General features: G+C 48.2%; 1 protein-coding gene across 1 annotated transcript in view; it reads left to right on the top strand.

Moving 5' to 3' along the window:
- LOC122921376 (HORMA domain-containing protein 1-like) overlaps window positions 1–17,752 on the top strand; it is a 58,784-nt gene that overhangs the window by 17,633 nt on the left and 23,399 nt on the right. Inside the window, exons 9-12 of the mRNA XM_044271352.1 lie at window positions 1,402–1,547; window positions 2,513–2,763; window positions 4,774–4,840; window positions 8,059–8,126. Of these exons, the coding sequence (XP_044127287.1) occupies window positions 1,402–1,547; window positions 2,513–2,763; window positions 4,774–4,840; window positions 8,059–8,126 (532 nt within the window). The remainder of the gene's footprint in view (window positions 1–1,401; window positions 1,548–2,512; window positions 2,764–4,773; window positions 4,841–8,058; window positions 8,127–17,752) is intronic.

Consider the following 17,752-nt stretch of genomic DNA (forward strand, 5'->3'; position numbering starts at 1 on the left):
AAACAAAATACCAAGTCCTTTTCTGTTTCTGATAATGCAAAAATGTCTAATTCGACCCGACGTTCCGGTTTCAGGAAATGTGTCTGGAGCACAAGTGGCTGATTTACACAGAACTAGCTATTCAATGTAATGATCTAGACGGCGGGCCCCATGGTGTATAGATAATGTACTTGACTGATGGCTGCGCACACAGGCATATTGTTTTTGCATACAGATCAATTATACCAGCCTGCCCTCTTAATATCTCATCGATTAAAACCGCCTCTTGACATTGTTTTTCGTGTGGAAAGTGAATAGTTCATCTTCCGCTAAGGCTCAAGAGGTGGGCTTTCATCTCCCCACTTAATGGGTGTCAAGGGAAGTGAGCTATAAGGGACGCTAGAACAAAAAGTTAGGTGTCTGAGGCTTCTCAGGTCAGGGCAGCCATGATGGCGACTGCAAAAGAGGGGTGAGTAATTGAAGTTCAAGGGACTAATGGTGACAGAGTTAGGAAAAGCAGCTGGCTGTGGTATATTAGATGGGGTGCAGGATGGGTTTAGTAGGGCAGGTAGATTTTTTTTGATTTGATGGTGGATTTTTATTGCAATGTGTTGGGTTACATGGCCTTGATTCTCAGAACTGCACCCCTATGGTTTGGTGGTGCTCCACTGTCACAGCCGGTGGACTAGGCCTACCACTTGAATGGGCAGCCGATCAGATTGGCCTATGTGGCAGAAGGGGCATGGCCAATCCTTTAGGTGGCTCAGCAACAAAGAGCGGTGTGAGATTTTTAGGCAGACCCATAGTAAAAAGTATTTAGAAGTGCACTTAAATGGGGTTGCTCTCTTTTTAGTGAGGTGCATGATACCTAATAAAAGAATCATACTCACCTGCTGACGCTATCCAGTCCTGCACCCAGACTCCCATTTAGCAATTTTCCAGTCCCCAGCTTATTTACGGACGAGGTTACGTGCGGCACTGCAGCCAGTGACCGGCCTCAGCAGTGTTGTGCCCCCAAGTGGCCATTGCTGTGTCACAGGGTATGGAATCTAAAATAGGCCAATGACCAAGCTATGCTCCTTCTTGTGCACCAGTCTTTATATACATGTAGCAGAGCTGAGTTTGACATCGCGATACTGAGATCATCCGTCAGTCCTAAGAAACCAATAAAAGCCCATTCATCACTTTTGCATTGGAGAGAGCACAGCGCGGCCCACATATGCTGATCCGCACCCTCTACAAGCGATCGGATGATTTCACTGGAAATCCTTTCATCTTCTGTGCATCCACAATGTTCTTTGTTTTTTTACATGACTGATGGCAATGTTGCTTTGTAGAAGTTAGTGTTTCAGCCATGTTACCTGTGAAACGACATCATACGCTGTACAATAAACCTGCTCCTATCATATTCTTTGTTTGCAGCAATAAAGGAAGCATTGCTTCCGTCTGCACAGATTTGAGGACATCCAGCATCCTGCTGGTCCGCAAACTGTACATTTTGATGCAGAATTTGGGTCCTCTGCCAAACGATGTCTTTCTGACTATGAAGCTGTTTTATTACGATGAAGGTAAATTCTAGTAATGGATTCAATGCTGCCGCTACATGCTAAGTTCATGTTATGGTTATCATACAAGTGTACTTGTATAAGCGTGTGCGCCAATCTGTATTACAGCTATAAGGCTACTTTCACACTAGCGTTCGATCGGATCCGTTCTGAACGGATCCGCTCATATTAATGCAGACGGTGGCTCCGTTCAGTACGGATCCGTCTGCACTATATTGGCAAAAAATGGCTAAGTGTGAAATTAGCCTGAGCGGATCCGTCCAGACTTTTACATTGAAAGTCAATGGGGGACGGATCCGTTTGAAGATTGAGCCATATTGTGGCATCTTCAAACGGATCCGTCCCCATTGACTTACATTGTAAGTCTGGACGGATCCGCACGGCCAGGCGGACACCCGAACGCTGCAAGCAGCGTTCAGGTGTCCGCCTGCTGAGCGGAGCGGAGGCTGAACGCCGCCAGACTGATGCATTCTGAGCGGATCCGCATCCATTCAGACTGCATCAGGGCTGGACGGAAGCGTTCGGGTCCGCTCATGAGCCCCTTCAAACGGAGCTCACGAGCAGACAGCCGAACGCTAGTGTGAAACTAGCCTAAGGTGTACGTAATATCCAACCTACCTTGATTTCATACAGTTTTTTTTTTGACCTGTCAGATTTTGTATGAATGTGACAAAAACAATTGTGGCATCCTCAATTTGACTCTGTATGTATTGGAGCAATGCTACTAGGAGAAAATTCTTCATATGCAATGGAGCCTATGCGAATCCATACTAAGGAGACATACCACCTCTTCATTCACTGCCGTACAGACTCAGACGGCTCTATGACATAAGCATATACACATTCCCCTCCATAGGAATTCTTCTCCCCACTTTAGGACTCTCATGTTCCTTAGAAAAGCACTGGATAAATAACCTAATAGAATTTAAGTTGCATCTTATACTTTTTCTTCTTTTTGCCATTTTCAGTTACACCAATGGACTATCATCCTCCCGGCTTCAAAGAAGGGACCTGTGACGGCATGATGTTTGAAGGGGAACCCATGTATCTAAAAGTGGGGGAGGTGGCTACACCTTTTCATAACTTAAAAGTAAGGGTGACCACAGAAAAAGACAGGATGGAAAACCTTGAAAAGAACATCCTAAAGAATGTAGAGCACAAAACTCCCATGCCGGCCATCAGGATGGACGTGGACGAAGCTCAAGATACAGGCAGTTTTGTAAGTTTAAGGGTCCATTCACACGTCCGCAACTGTTTTGTGGTTCGCAAATTGCGGATCCGCACAACACGGACACCGGCCATGTGCGTTCTGCATTTTGCGGACTGCACATGGCCGGCACTATGATAGAAATGCCTTTTTTTGTCCGTGGCTGCGTACAAGAATAGGACATGTTCTATTTTTTTGCGGCGCCGCAGAACGGAAGTTCTGATGCGGACAACACATGGTGTGCTGTCCGCATCTTTTGCAGCCCCATTTGAAATGAATGGGTCCGAACCCGTTCCACAAAATTGCGGAACGGATTGCGAACGTGTGAATAGACCCTAACAAGGAGATGCATCAAGTACAGAAAGCCTTAAATGGGGTTTTCCGAGATTTTACTACTGATGGATGACCTGTCCTCTGGATAGGTCATCGGTATCTGATCGGTGGGGGTCCGACACCCGGGATCCCCACTGATCAGCTCTTTGAGAAGGCAGCGGCGATCACAGCAGCGCTGTGGCCTTCTCTCAGCTGTTACTAGACGGAGTGACAACATGTCACGTGGCCTAGGAGCAGCTCAGTCCTATTCAAGTGAATGGGGATGAGCTGTGATACCGAGCAGAGACACTATACAAGGTACGGCGCTGTGTTTGGTGAGCATAGAGAAGCCCTCTCAAACAGCTGATCGGTGGGAGTCCCAGGGGTCAGACCCCACCGATCAGATACTGATGACCTATCCTGAGGACTGGTCATCAGTATTAAAAATCTCGGAAAACCCTTTTGAAGCAGGCACTACAGCTGGTATTCAACTACAACTCCCAGTGTACTCTATTCACTTCTATGAGAATTTCAACAACAGCTGAACAAGTGCGCATGCTGGGAATTGTAGTATCATAAGTGTCAGAAGTCTGGCAGTCAGATAGGAGAGAATGGGAGTGTTTAGTCCTTGCCTGGCAAAAATGACAATTACCAGAGGAACTGAGGAGGTGTTATGTAGTCTGGTGAGGACTGGGCACTATATAAAGCTACTGTCCTATGCAGAGTAAGGGCTCATGCACACGACCGTATGCCCTCCGAGACATGCGGTCTGTGAGCGGGCCATATGTCCCAGAGCGGCATACATAGTGCGTACCGGAGCGCACAGCATCATAGATTACTATGATGCTGTGCGCATCGGGCCGCCCGCGGGACTATTGTCTCGCACTCATATGATATTAGCCCTGCGGGCGGCACGATGCGCCCAGTATCATAGTAACCTATGATGCTGTGCGCTCCGGTACGCACGATGTATGCCGCTCCGGGACATATGGCCCGTTCACAGACCGCATGTCGGTCGTGTGCATGAGCCCCAAGTTGTGGCCGTGTGCTGTCCACGGTCTCACCTATCCATTGGCTTTAATGTTTGTATTCACAAATCAGTGGTTCCATGGTGACACCCCGGAAGCATACCCCATTGACAGACCGCTCACACACATTATAATCTATGGGCCTGGACACAACATGGACAGCATACATTTTCTGTCAGTGGTTATCACGGACCATTGGTAGGAGATGGTCTGGAAACTGATTGTCAGCCTAGCAGTTTACGTGGAATAAGGATGACACACAGACCAAACATGGATCCTTCATGGACACAGATGAACCACGGATATCATCATAGACGTGTGAAAGAGACCTCTTTATATTCAGGGTAACCCAGGGCACCACATGGCATTGTCTGGGCACCCAGAGCATCATCTTCCAGTTAGTCTGTATTTTTTATTCTAATGTAATCTGAGCTGTCGTCATTTCAGGTTTATTAATAGACTGCATTTGGCAATTGTATTTTAATTGAGCCCCACATTTACTCAAAGCTGCATTTCTGCGACTTAAATACTCCAACCTGGTTATTATCTTCCTGGTGCTGCCCTGAAATTAGATTTCTGAAGCTCATTCTGTTCTGCTAAACAAAAAGCAAAATCAATAAACCCAAATGAAATCTGTTACAGGAAGAATAAACCGCTGTATTTTCTTTTTACCTCCATAAAGGATGAGCCACTTCACGAGCCTTCAGTTGATTTTGAGAAAAACAACATTGCAGATTTGAAGGTGGACGGTAAGAGGCACAAAGTGGATAAATATCAGCGCTGTCTGTTCGGTTATTAGGAGGCCGGGGTCGTTCTGTGCCGAGACTTAGGAATTCATATAAGCTGTATGAGGTAGACTTCATGTTCATTGATTAGTTGACGTTTCCACTGCTGGATTTTGGGGGTTGTCAGTATAATGTGACATTGGCCGACGAACTAGTGCAGTCATTTGTATGCTTGGAAAACCAGTATAAGGGCTCATGCACACAAACATAGGTTCCGTTTTTTTTTTGTGAGGCCAGTATGCTGAAGCATTCATTTCAGTGTGGCAGCAAAAAAACAGAAATGACTCCATGTGCTTTCTGTATGCCCACAAGCCTGTTCTGGAAAAAAATACAACACGTCCTATTCTTGTCCATTTTGCAGACAAGGACAGGCATTGTTACAATGGATCTGCAAAAAAAAAAACGGACGTCACAAAATACATACGGTCATGGGCATGAGCCCTAATGTGCATATAAGGCTCTTGGGCCGAGTTCTGCATTGACAGGCAGATATTGTCACTTACCGGACCTACCTCCAGCAGCGCTCTGCCTCTCCTCCTGATACCACGGCTGTCCGAATCCTTGAAGCAGGTGATTGACAAGGAACTGCTTGGGGATTCATTATGGGGAAAATCTATACTTCCTTGCAGAAGTTAAAGGGGTTGTCTGGGGTTATTTTTTATTTTTTTTCAAATTTAACCCACAGCCAGCGGTACCTGTGGAGAAATCCATACTGACCTTCCTCCCGTTCCGGTTCCCAGGACTGTTCCTGTACTTCCGATCCCCGCATGGATGGGGTCACATGAGCCACTGCAGCCAGTGACAGTCCAATGTGGTGCTTCACCCAGCAGTGAGGTGACACATGGGGACACGTCAGCTGTAGTGGCAGAGGTTGACAGGTAAGACCAGAAGTCCATTGAAGGGAACCTGGGAGCCAGAACGGGGAGCGGGTGATTATAGGTTTCTCAGCAGGTACTGCTGGCTAGGGGGAGGCAAGTTTAAAAAACAAAACTTGGACAATCCCTTTAATAGTGAAGAACGCATAATCACTTAGCCCTCGCTGGTTTAGTCTGCATTCGTCGAACTGGGGCTTAGAGGATTCACTGCCGCGTCCAGCACCAGATATATTTCACTTGAATGGGAAAAAGACACATTTATTCCATTTAGATAGGTCTCCCCCTTTATTATCATGTCTACTAGAAGTATGGCATTCTGCTGTACACGGTGAGGAGATGCAGCCATTTCCTGAGTGCTGATCTGCAGGAATGCCCCTTCGATATGCCGCATAACATATCAATCTGCACACGCATCACAACTGCGACATAACCTCGTTGTGTGGTCGTACCCTTAGGCCTCTTTCACACGAGCGTCATGTTTTTTGCCCGGATAAGATGCGGGTGCGTTGCGGGAAAATGCACGATTTTTCCGCGCAAGTGCAAAACATTGTAATGCGTTTTGCACGCGCGTGAGAAAAATCGTCATGTTTGGGTTAGGTGTTGTGTAGATTGAATTATTTTCCCTTATAACATAGTTAGAAGGGAAAATAATAGCATTCTTAATACAGAATACATAGTACAATAAGGCTGGAGGGGTTAAAAAAGAATAATAATAATTTAACTCACCTTAATCCACTTGATTGCGCAGCCGGCTTCTCTTCTGTCTTCTTCTTTGCTGTGCACAGGACCTTTAATGACGTCACTGTGCTCATCACATGGTCCGATCACGTGGTTCATCACCATGGTAAGGGACCATGCGATTTGACCATGTGATGAGACGTCACCACAGGTCCTTAGCCGGCAGCTCAACATTACAGAAGAAGACAGAGATCCGCAACTACGCGATCAAGTGGACTCGGTGAGTTATTTATTTATTTTTTTAACCCCTCCATCACTATTTTACTTTGCATTCTGTATTCAGAATGCTATTATTTTTCCTTATAACCATGTTATAAGGGAAAATAATACAGATCGGGTCCCCAGCCCGATCGTCACCTAGCAACCGTGCGTGAAAATCGCACCGCATCCGCACTTGCTTGCGGATGCTTGCGATTTTCACGCGGCCCCATTCACTTCTATTGGGCCTACGTTGCGTGAAAAACGCAGAATATGGCCTCATGCACACGACCGTTGTGTGCATCCGCGGCCGTTGTGCCGTTTTACGTTTTTTTTCACGGACCCATTGACTTTCAATGGGTCCGTGGAAAAATCGGAAAATGCACCGTTTGGCAGCCGCATCCGTGATCCGTGTTTCCTGGCCGTGAAAAAAATATGACCTGTCCTATTTTTTTCACGGCCAACGGTTCACGGACCCATTCAAGTCAATGGGTCCGTGAAAAATCACGGATGCACACAAGATTGTCATCCGTGTCCGTGATCCGTGTCCGTTTTTTTTCTATCATTTCAATAGCAAACTTGACTTAGATTTCTTTTTTCATTTTTCATGTCCGTGGATCCTCCAAAAAACAAGGAAGACCCACGGACGAAAAAACGGTCACGGATCACGGACCTACGGACCCCGTTTTTGCGGACCTTAAAAAAAAACGGTCGCGTGCATGAGGCCTATAGAGCATGCTGCGATTTTCACGCAACGCACAAGTGATGCGTGAAAATCACAGCTCATGTGCACAGCCCCATAGAAATGAATGGGTCAGGATTTAGTGCGGGTGCAATGCGTTCACCTCACGTTAGTGTTGTGCTGCGATAGGGCAGATCTCTATTGAGAAGCTGCAGAGAGATCCTATGACTGCTTCTGCCTAGCTGTGCTTTTCAGAACCAGACAGGCAGCTTCTTCAGGCCTTACAATAAATGGCAGCAGTAGATGAACATATATTTGCTAGAATGACAGTTTAAAAAAAAAAAGTATATATAATACAATAAAAAGGTTAAAAACAATTGCATGCTGCCATAAATTAAAGTGAAAGATGTAGGAATGAACGCCACACGTAGTGGTGTGAACAACAGTGGCTACTTTCCGTTCTAAAGCAATGACTTCCATTTCTTTACCTGATAGACTAGCGTAGCAAGCTGTGCTGTCCTGCCTAGCAGGGAAAAAAAGATTTCCGATGGAAAGGAGGTTTTCTGATGCCAAACTGATGAGATTTGTTATCAAAAGAATATTATTGAAATCAATGGAGCCTCGGAGGGAAACATCTCTTTAGACTTTTCTGTGAAGACAACAGAATAATGTGTCCTGTATCTTTTCAGAACTCAACCTTGCTTGTCAAGAGGATGAAGACATGAAGCCTGAGAACCCAGCTAGTCAGAAGTCACAGGTACGTGAGCCCTTCCTATTTATAATACCTACTGACAGTAGTCACCCGATACGCCCAAAGAATCAGTGTAATGGGTGGGAGTTCCCCTGCTTTACATAATACGCTATAAATGACCTGACATTAGTAAGGGCTGTTTCACACGTCTGTGAATCACGGACAGCACATGTACCCATTGATTTTAATGTGTTTATTTACTCAGCCGTGATTTTCCACTGACTAACAGACGTGCACTATTTTGGTCCTTGATGAGGGCGAACCACTCTTACTAAAGTCTACAGGTCAGTGAAACCACTCATACAACATGGATGTCTTCCGAGTTCTGTCAGTGTTTTTCATGGACCATTGGTAAGATATTCAAGAAAAAGGCAGCAGTCGAGGCTCACCTGGTCACGGTCTGAGATGGAGGCACGGATAATCGCCAGGAACTCATGAGTAAGGATCTGAATTTGTTGATCTGTAACGCGTAGACCTGGTGTACATGTCCGGATTTTAGCACGTTTTTTCATTAAAGCATTTATATGGTCGTCTGGAAGCTGGATTTCCTTTTTTCTTATATTGGTAAGATATTGCTCCGCCTCGCAGTGTCTGTGGAATAGGGATACCAGATACACAGACCAAACATCTTCATAGATGACCTCTGACCATCTTGTCACAGATGTTATGACAGATCCAGACGTGTGAATGAGTCCTAACCATGAGGACCTCTCGTACAGGTGTGCTTTATTTTTCTCGCCCATTCCATTGGGGGACACAGACCATGGGTATAGCTTAGGTCATTACTAGGAGGAGACACTATGCAAATAAAAAAAAACAGCTCCTCCTCCACTGGCTATACCCCCATGCTCCAACAGGAGGACCTCAGTTTTAGCTTAGTGTCGGATAAGGAGGCTTGTCCCTGTCGTTTTTTCTTCTCCTGTTTGTTTTTTTCTAAACAGGACGCAGGGTCGCATGGTGCGTCCCTGGTCTCTCAGTGGAGCGAGCACCGGGGTCGAATGGCCGTCCCCGGCTACCTCCTTTTCCCCCCAGAAGATAAGTGGAACCGGGCTCGACCTGCAGCTCCGGTGGCCTACCAGATCTGGGGTCACCTAGTCCTGCCCTCTATCCAGTGCACTGCCACTCTTTGTGCCAGATGACTGAAGAGGTGACCCCATGCTGGTCCGGAACAGAGGGTGAAGACTGCAGGACTCAGATAAGTACATCGGCTCTCCTGCAGCTTCCCCTCCCCCCGTGCTCACACTGTGACACGGTTGTTTAGGGCTTACCTGTGAGAGGGAGGAGGGATTCCTTCTTGTCCCCTGTATCCTGGTGGTGTGCGCCATTTTTGGAGCCGGAGTCTGCCTTTTCTCATAGTCCCGCGCGCGTGCAATTTTTTTCCCACGATTTCTGTGATGCGACTGGGGGGCGGAGCCTATTCCGCTTTGCATCAGCGCCTCTCCACGCTTGACTGCTACTCCAGCTCCTCACAGGTCATGGTAGGACTGATAGTGTTCTGCAAAACTTTAGGAGACCCTGACTCCGGGATTGCCGCCATCATGCCAAGACCTGGGGCCTCCCAAAAATCGAAAGCAACACCTCAGGTTCCACTGGGATCCTGTAAGGTCTGCTGCTTGCCACTATCGGTTACAGGCTCCTGTGACTCTTGCCTTGCCTCGGGACACGATCATCCACCGCCTCCTCCTCCTCCACCAAACCAGCCCAGTCCCTCCTCCGCCCCTTCGGAGCCCGCGGAGCCCTCCTGGGCCTCTGCCATAGCTAGGGCGGCCACGGACTTGGCCCAAGTCTCACGCGCGGCCATGGCCTTTATGGAACGCATGGCGGCCACTGATCCTCCGCCTGCGGTGCCTGTGGTTAGCACCGCTCCACCTCCCGGTGCCCCCCACGGAGGACGCTTGACCGCTAAGAGGCAGCGTACGCACCAACATCCCTCATCGGATGACTCTGCTTCCCCCCCCTCGCCTGGAGGGGTGTTCGGCCTCTCCCTCTCGCAGGGATTACAGGTCTGAAGGGAAAAGGTCTGGCTCGGACGAGGACACGGAGCCGGAACCCTCACCTAAGCTCTCCACAATGGTGGCAGACTTGGTCACGGCGGTACGTGACACCTTTGACATCCAGGGGGAACCTCCTTCTACTAGTAGCCAGGAATTCCCCCTCTTCCACTCCAGAAAACCGGAGGCTGTCACATTCCCCATTCATGGAGAGTTCGCCAAGGTCATTTCTAAGGCTTGGCAACGCCCTAATCACCGTTTTTCTGCTACAAGGCGCATGGATACTCTTTATCCTTTCCCGGCAGATAACGTGCAGCAGTGGTCTTCTCCTCCTAAGGTCGACCCGCCGGTGGCCAGATTGGCTAAGAATACGGCAATACCAGTCCTGGACGGGTCCTCCCTACAGGACTCCGTTGACCGGCGTCTGGACTCTCTTTCCAAAGCCATCTTCTCTCTGGCGGGCACAGGTCTGCAGCCCGTGTTCACCTCGGCCTGGGTAGCCAGGGCGCTTTCGGTGTGGTTGCAGCGCCATCATCAGGACCTCGCAAAGCAGGATGCCTCTGCGGACACCCTAAACTTCATCCTCCAGATGTCCCAGGTGACAACATTACTCTGTGAGGCCTCATTGGACGTCAGCACTCTCTTTGTGCGGATTTCGGCCCTCTCGGCCACGCATCGCAGGGAGGTCTGGTTGAAGGTCTGGGATGCCGACGCTTCCTCCAAGCGCTCCCTCACTAACCTCCCCTTTGCGGGCTCCAGGCTCTTCGGTGCTAAGCTGGATGAGATTATCTCTGATGCTACGGGGGGCAAGAGTACACACCTGCCCCAATCTAGATCCAAGCGGGCCTTCAGAGCTCGCCCCTCTGGCTCTAGAAACCAGTCCTTTCGGCGCTTCTCCTCCTCCAGGTCTGCGACAGCCCCCTCCTCCGGCGGCTCTCAAGACTCCCGCAAGAAGCCTTCCTTTAAGCCTCAACCTTCATGGCGCCCGCGGGCACAGTTCCAGGGGAGTTCTGCCCGCCCCACGGTTCCCAAGCCGTCTGCTCTCCTTTCAGCATATCTGGAGAGCTCACGTTCAAGACGCCTGGGCCCTGGAAATTGTAACTTCCGGTTACAAGATAGAATTTGTTTCCAGACCTCCGGAACGTTTCTTTCAGTCTCGTGTCCGGGGGATCCGGCCCGAGCCTCGGCCCTTTTACAAGCGGTTTCTTCCCTTCGGGTCAGGGGAGTAGTTGTCCCAGTTCCGCTGGAGGAACAGGGGGCAGGTTTCTACTCAAATCTCTTTGTAGTGCCAAAGAAGGAGGGATGAGTGTGTCCGGTCCTAGACCTGAAGCTGTTAAACAAGTACCTGCGGGTGCGGAGCCGGATGGAATCCCTCCGCTCCATTATTGCTTCTCTTCTTCCAGGGGAGTTCCTCGCGTCGGTGGACATCCGGGACGCCTATCTGCATGTCCACCGACATGCAGATAGGCGTGGGTATTCACAAAGATCCCGTGGGTATTCACAAAGATCTTGGCGCCGATCATGGCGTTTCTCCGTACCAGGGGCATATCTCTGCTGCCCTACCTGGATGACATTCTGATAAAGGCTCCCTCTCGTCCCCAGGCCGAAGACAGCGTCAGGATCACTGTTCAGACTCTGCAACAGTTCGCCTGGCTGATCAACTTCCCGAAGTCCTCTATCCAACCTTCCCAGAGGGTGACCTTCCTGGGGATGATTATGGACACTACTGCAGCCCGGGTATTCCTCTCGGATTGCAAGTTCTCACGGATACGGGAGTCGGTGTCTCGCCTTCTACATTCCCCGTGTCTCTCCATCCGGGAGTGCATGCAGGTTCTGGGGCTTATAGTGGCCTCCTTCAAGGCAGTCCCATTTGCCCAGTTTCACGCTCGGCCTCTGCAGCAGGCGATCCTGTCCTTCTGGGACAGGACATCAAGGGGTCTGGACTCTCGGATCCGCCTTCCTCCTCGGGTTCGCATGGAACTCCTGTGGTGGCTGTCCCCTCAGAATCTGACTTTGGGGAAATCATTCCTCCCAATCTTGTGGACAGTAGTCACCACCGATGCCAGTCTCCTGGGTTGGGGTGACGTTCTCCTGGCTCGGGCGGTTCAGGTGTGGTCATAAGTGGAAGCCCGCCTTCTGATCAACATATTAGAGCAATTTTCCTCTCTCTGTCTCATTGGACCCCCACAGCCGTGGCCTACATCAATCATCAGGGTGGAACCCGCAGCCGGCCGGTGATGCAGGAGGTGAAGAGGATCCTCCAGTGGGCGGAGGCTCACGTTCCAATATTGTCTGCAGTATACATCCCAGGGGTCGAAAACTGGACGGCGGATTTTCTCAGCCACAACAGGGTGGATTCGGGAGAGTGGTCTCTGCATCCGGACGTATTCGAGGACCTCTGTCGCCTTTGGGGCCGCCTGGATGTGGACTTGATGGCGTCCAGGCTCAACAACAAGGTTCCCATGTTCCTGGCCCAAGCCCCGGATCCGGAGGCGTACGGGGTGGACGCTCTGGTGTCTCCCTGGCAAGACTTCGCACTCCTCTATGTCTTCCCACCATTGCCTCTACTCCCAAAGGTTCTTCGCAGGGTCGCGGCAGAAGGAATTCTGACCATCCTCATTGCCCCCGATTGGCCTTGCCGCGCCTGGTTCTCGGAGGTCACTCGGATGCTGGCGGACGTTCCGTGGCCTCTTCCTCTCAGGGAGGACCTACTGTCTCAAGGACCTCTCTTCCACCAGAATTTACAACCACTTTGTTTAATGGCGTGGCTGTTGAGACCACCATCTTGAAGAAGAGGGGCTTCTCGGACTCTGTCGTGAAGACCATGATCAAAGCCAGGAAACCAGCTTCCTCCCGGATATACTATCGTACCTGGAAGGCCTTTCTTGCCTTTTGTGAGAAGATTTTTTCCCCTTCATTTCTCCGTTCCGGTGGTCCTCTCCTTTCTCCAGTCGGGTCTTGATATGGGAATGTCCCTGAGCTCTCTGAAGGGTCAGGTCTCCGCTCTGGCCATTTTCTTTTAGCGCTCTCTGGCTCTGCTAGGTCCGGTGAGGACCTTTCTGCAGGGGGTGGAGCATTCGGTCCCTCCGTATGTCCCTCCTCTGCCCCCCTGGGATTTGAACCTGGTTCTGTCTTCTCTCCAGGCGGCTCCTTTTGAGCCCCTGAGGGACATTTCCCTGAGTTTTCTCACCTGGAAGGTGGTCTTTTTGGTGGCCATCACCTCTATCAGGAGGGTATAGGAGCTGACCGCCCTTTCCTCTAAGGAGCCCTTTTTGGTCTTCCACAAGGACAAGGTGGTACTGCGCCCTGTCCCTTCCTTTTTGCCCAAGGTGGTCTCCGCCTTCCACCTTAATGAGGACATAGTCCTGCCATCCTTTTGCCCCACTCCGGCGAACCCCAAGGAGCGCGCTCTCCATTCTCTGGATGTTGTCCGTGCTTTACAGGTGTACCTGTCGGTTACTGCCCCATTTTGCCCCTCGGCCTCCCTTTTTGTGGTTCCTGAGGGGCCTCGTAAGGGTCTGGCGGCCTCCAAGGTCACTGTGGCTCAGTGGATTCGGTTGACTATTGCCATGGCCTATCGATCCTGGGGTAGGGTTCCCCCAGCGGGGGTTACCGTGCACTCCACTAGAACGCCGTTGGGGCCTCCTGGGCCAGGCGCAATCAAGCTTCTACATCACAACTTTGTAAGGCGGCCACCTGGTCGTCCTTACATACCTTTACAAAATTCTACCAGCTGCACTCTCTGGCGTCGGCTGATGCTGCCCTAGGGCGCAAGGTATTGCAGGCTGTGGTTCCTGTTTAAACCGTTGGACGTTTTCCCTCTGGAGGTGCTGGTCTTCCGACCCCATGGACTGCTCTAGGACGTCCCATGGTCTGTGTCCCCCAATGGAATGGGCGAGAAAAGGAGATTTTTTGTGAAACTCACCTGTAAAATATTTTTCTCATCTTTTCCATTGGGGGACACAGCTCCCACCCATTCTTGTCTGTTGCAGGAGGGGTTGGTTCTATTCTAGTGGGACCTTATGGTTAACGGCCTGCTGGCGGTGTTCCTTGGTTCTGCTTTTCTTTGTTAATATTTGGGCTCTGATCTCCTTCTCCTACTGCTTTTGCATGCACTGAGGTCCTCATGGGGGTATAGCCAGTGGAGGAGGAGCTGTTTTTTTATTATTTGCATAGTGTCTCCTCCTAGTAATGGCCTAAGCTATACCCATGGTCTGTGTCCCCCAATGGAAAAGACAAGAAAAAGATTTTACAGGTGAGTTTCACAAAAAATCTCCTTTTTGTATTCCCCATTGGGCGCGGTTCAGGGTCAGCAGGTCTCTTGAATGCTATGTATGATAAAACTTTGCATCGGGCGGTGCAGACCTATAATATGGGCATGATTGTAAGCCAATTATTCAGAATAATTCCCGGGGCCATAACTTTTTAATTTTTCCGTTCACATACCTGTATGAGGGCTTGTTTTTTTATGGGGCAAGTTGTACTTTCTAATAGCACTATTTAATGTTGCGTACGATGTAGCAAGGAGCTGGTAAAAAATTCGAAATAAAGTGGAATTGGAAAAATACATTTTTTAATTCTGCCACAGTTTACTGGTTTTGTTTTTATGACGTTTCCTTTGCGGTAAAACTGACCAGTTACCTTCATTCTCCATGTCAGTACGATTGTATAGTGTTTATATAGTTTTGTGTTTGAATACTGAAAAAAATAAAAACCTTGTTTCTTTGCATCACTTAATTTTGACCCCCATAACTTTTTTTATTTATGACTAGAGAGCTGTGTGAGGGCTAATTTTTTGTTGGGGAGATTTGTATTTTTTATTGATACCATGTATGGCATTTATCAGCAGATGAAAGTATTCAACCCACACAACTCAGAAGTAATTGCCCAAATGAAGTACATGGTGTATTGAGAGAATGTATACATTAAATTACCAAAAAAAACACATTTCTTTGAAAGAAATGAATAACTTTTATTGAAACACACCTGTAAACTTGATGGGGGTAATTTATGACACTTTTTGGCATACTTTTGTCACAGATTTGGTTGCAAAGGCGACTGTTCTCCGCTCACACCACTTTTACAAGGATGCGGATAAAGGTGGGGGTGAGCCGGACAGCCCAGCTTCATTTATCATTTGCTACAGCTGTTTTTGGTGTAGAAAATAACTTAAATCTAAGCCAGTAAGGGAGCACGGCCAGCGCCTAAGTTATGTAGAGGCCGGCACCTCTACAAAAACTTAGGCACATCAAGCGCGATCGCAGGGTTATTAGGAATAAAACGCTGGTCTTAATAAATTACCTCAAATATGTGTAAAATACATATACAGTACTGACCAAAAGTTTGGACACACCTTCTCATTCAAAGAGTTTTCTTTATTTTCATGACTATGAAAATTGTAGATTCACACTGAAGGCATCAAAACTATGAATTAACACACGTGGAATTATATACATAACAAAAAAGTGTGAAACAACTGAAAATATGTCATATTCTAGGTTCTTCAAAGTAGCCACCTTTTGCTTTGATTACTTCTTTGCACACTCTTGGCATTCTCTTGATGAGCTTCAAGAGGTAGTCACCTGAAATGGTCTTCCAACAGTCTTGAAGGAGTTCCCAGAGATGCTTAGCACTTGTTGGCCCTTTTGCCTTCACTCTGCGGTCCAGCTCACCCCAAACCATCTTGATTGGGTTCAGGTCCGGTGACTGTGGAGGCCAGGTCATCTGGCGCAGCACCCCATCACTCTACTTCATGGTCAAATAGCCCTTACACAGCCTGGAGGTGTGTTTGGGGTCATTGTCCTGTTGAAAAATAAATGATGGTCCAACTAAACGCAAACCGGATGGAATAGCATGCCGCTGCATGATGCTGTGGTAGCCATGCTGGTTCAGTATGCCTTCAATTTTGAATAAATCCCCAACAGTGTCACCAGCAAAGCACCCCCACACCATCACACCTCTTCCTCCATGCTTCACGGTGGGAACCAGGCATGTAGAGTCCATCCGTTCACCTTTTCTGCGTCGCACAAAGACACTGTGGTTGGAAACAAAGATCTTAAATTTGTACTCATCAGACCAAAGCACAGATTTCCACTGGTCTAATGTCCATTCCTTGTGTTATTTAGCCCAAACAAGTCTCTTCTGCTTGTTGCCTGTCCTTAGCAGTGGTTTCCTAGCAGATGTTCTACCATGAAGGCCTGATTCACACAGTCTCCTCTTAACAGTTGTTCTAGAGATGTGTCTGCTGCTAGAACTCTGTGTAGCATTGACCTGGTCTCTAATCTGAGCTGTGGTTAACCTGTGATTTCTGAGGCTGGTGACTCGGATGAACTTATCCTCCGCAGCAGAGGTGACTCTTGGTCTTCCTTTTCTGGGGCGGTCCGCATGTGAGCCAGTTTCTTTGTAGCGTTTGATGGTTTTTATGACTGCACTTGGGGACACTTTCAAAGTTTTCCCTATTTTTCGGACTGACTGACCTTCTTTTCTTAAAGTAATGATGGCCACTTGTCTTTCTTTACTTAGCTGCTTTTTTCTTGCCATAATACAAATTCTAACAGTCTATTCAGTAGGACTATCAGCTGTGTATCCACCTGACTTCTCCACAACGCAACTGATGGTCCCAACCCCATTTATAAGGCAAGAAATCCCACTTATTAAACCTGACAGGACACACCTGTGAAGTGAAAACCATTTAAGGTGACTACCTCTTGAAGCTCATCAAGAGAATGCCAGGAGTGTGCAAAGCAGTAATCAAAGCAAAAGGTGGCTACTTTGAAAAACCTAGAATATGACATATTTTCTGTTGTTTCACACTTTTTTGTTATGTATATAATTCCACATGTGTTAATTCATAGTTTTGATGCCTTCAGTGTGAATCTACAATTTTCATAGTCATGAAAATAAAGAAAACTCTTTGAATGAGAAGGTGTGTCCAAACTTTTGGTCTGTACTGTATATATATTATCCAAAATGTAACAATACATTTAATACACCTCTGCCAATATTTAAAGAGGTTATGCAGATATTTATGAATTATCCTCGGGATAGGTCATCAGTATCAGATCAATTCAAGTCAGTGGTGCTGAGTTGCAATACCAAGCACTGCCACTATACTATGTATGGAGCTGTCCTCGGAAAGCCTGCATCACTGACCAGAGCTTTGGTAACCACAGGGGCTCCCTAAAACAGCTGAACGTCAGGGGTGCCGGGACTCGGACCCCCAGTGATGTGGTAATAATGACCTATCCTGAAGATAAGTCATGATTATCTTTTTCAGGATAACCCCTGTGGGGATTTGCTCTGGTAGTTAGGACTAGCGGATGCAGTATAGAGGCAAAGTACACAGTTCTTGAATCAAACAGCGGTGTTTATTCACACATTGGTGTATAACAAATTGCAGATAAGGTGTATCACAAAACGCAGGTGGCTTGGTGTTTGTTCACACACAAGGAAAGTCCATAAACAATAAAAGTCACCTTTTCTCCTGGGTGTTAATTCACACCCTGTTAGCAGTTCAGCTTCATCAAGTCCATGGGCAGCCTGTTCGCCTTTAGAGGGGCCTGAGTCCTCCAGCCCGGCTCAAATCCCAGGACAGCCCTCAGTTCAAAGCACACAGACTCCTGAGCTCCACTGTCAGAGGGA

The sequence above is a fragment of the Bufo gargarizans genome, chromosome 11 (genome assembly GCF_014858855.1).
Source record: "Bufo gargarizans isolate SCDJY-AF-19 chromosome 11, ASM1485885v1, whole genome shotgun sequence".
NCBI lineage: Eukaryota > Metazoa > Chordata > Amphibia > Anura > Bufonidae > Bufo > Bufo gargarizans.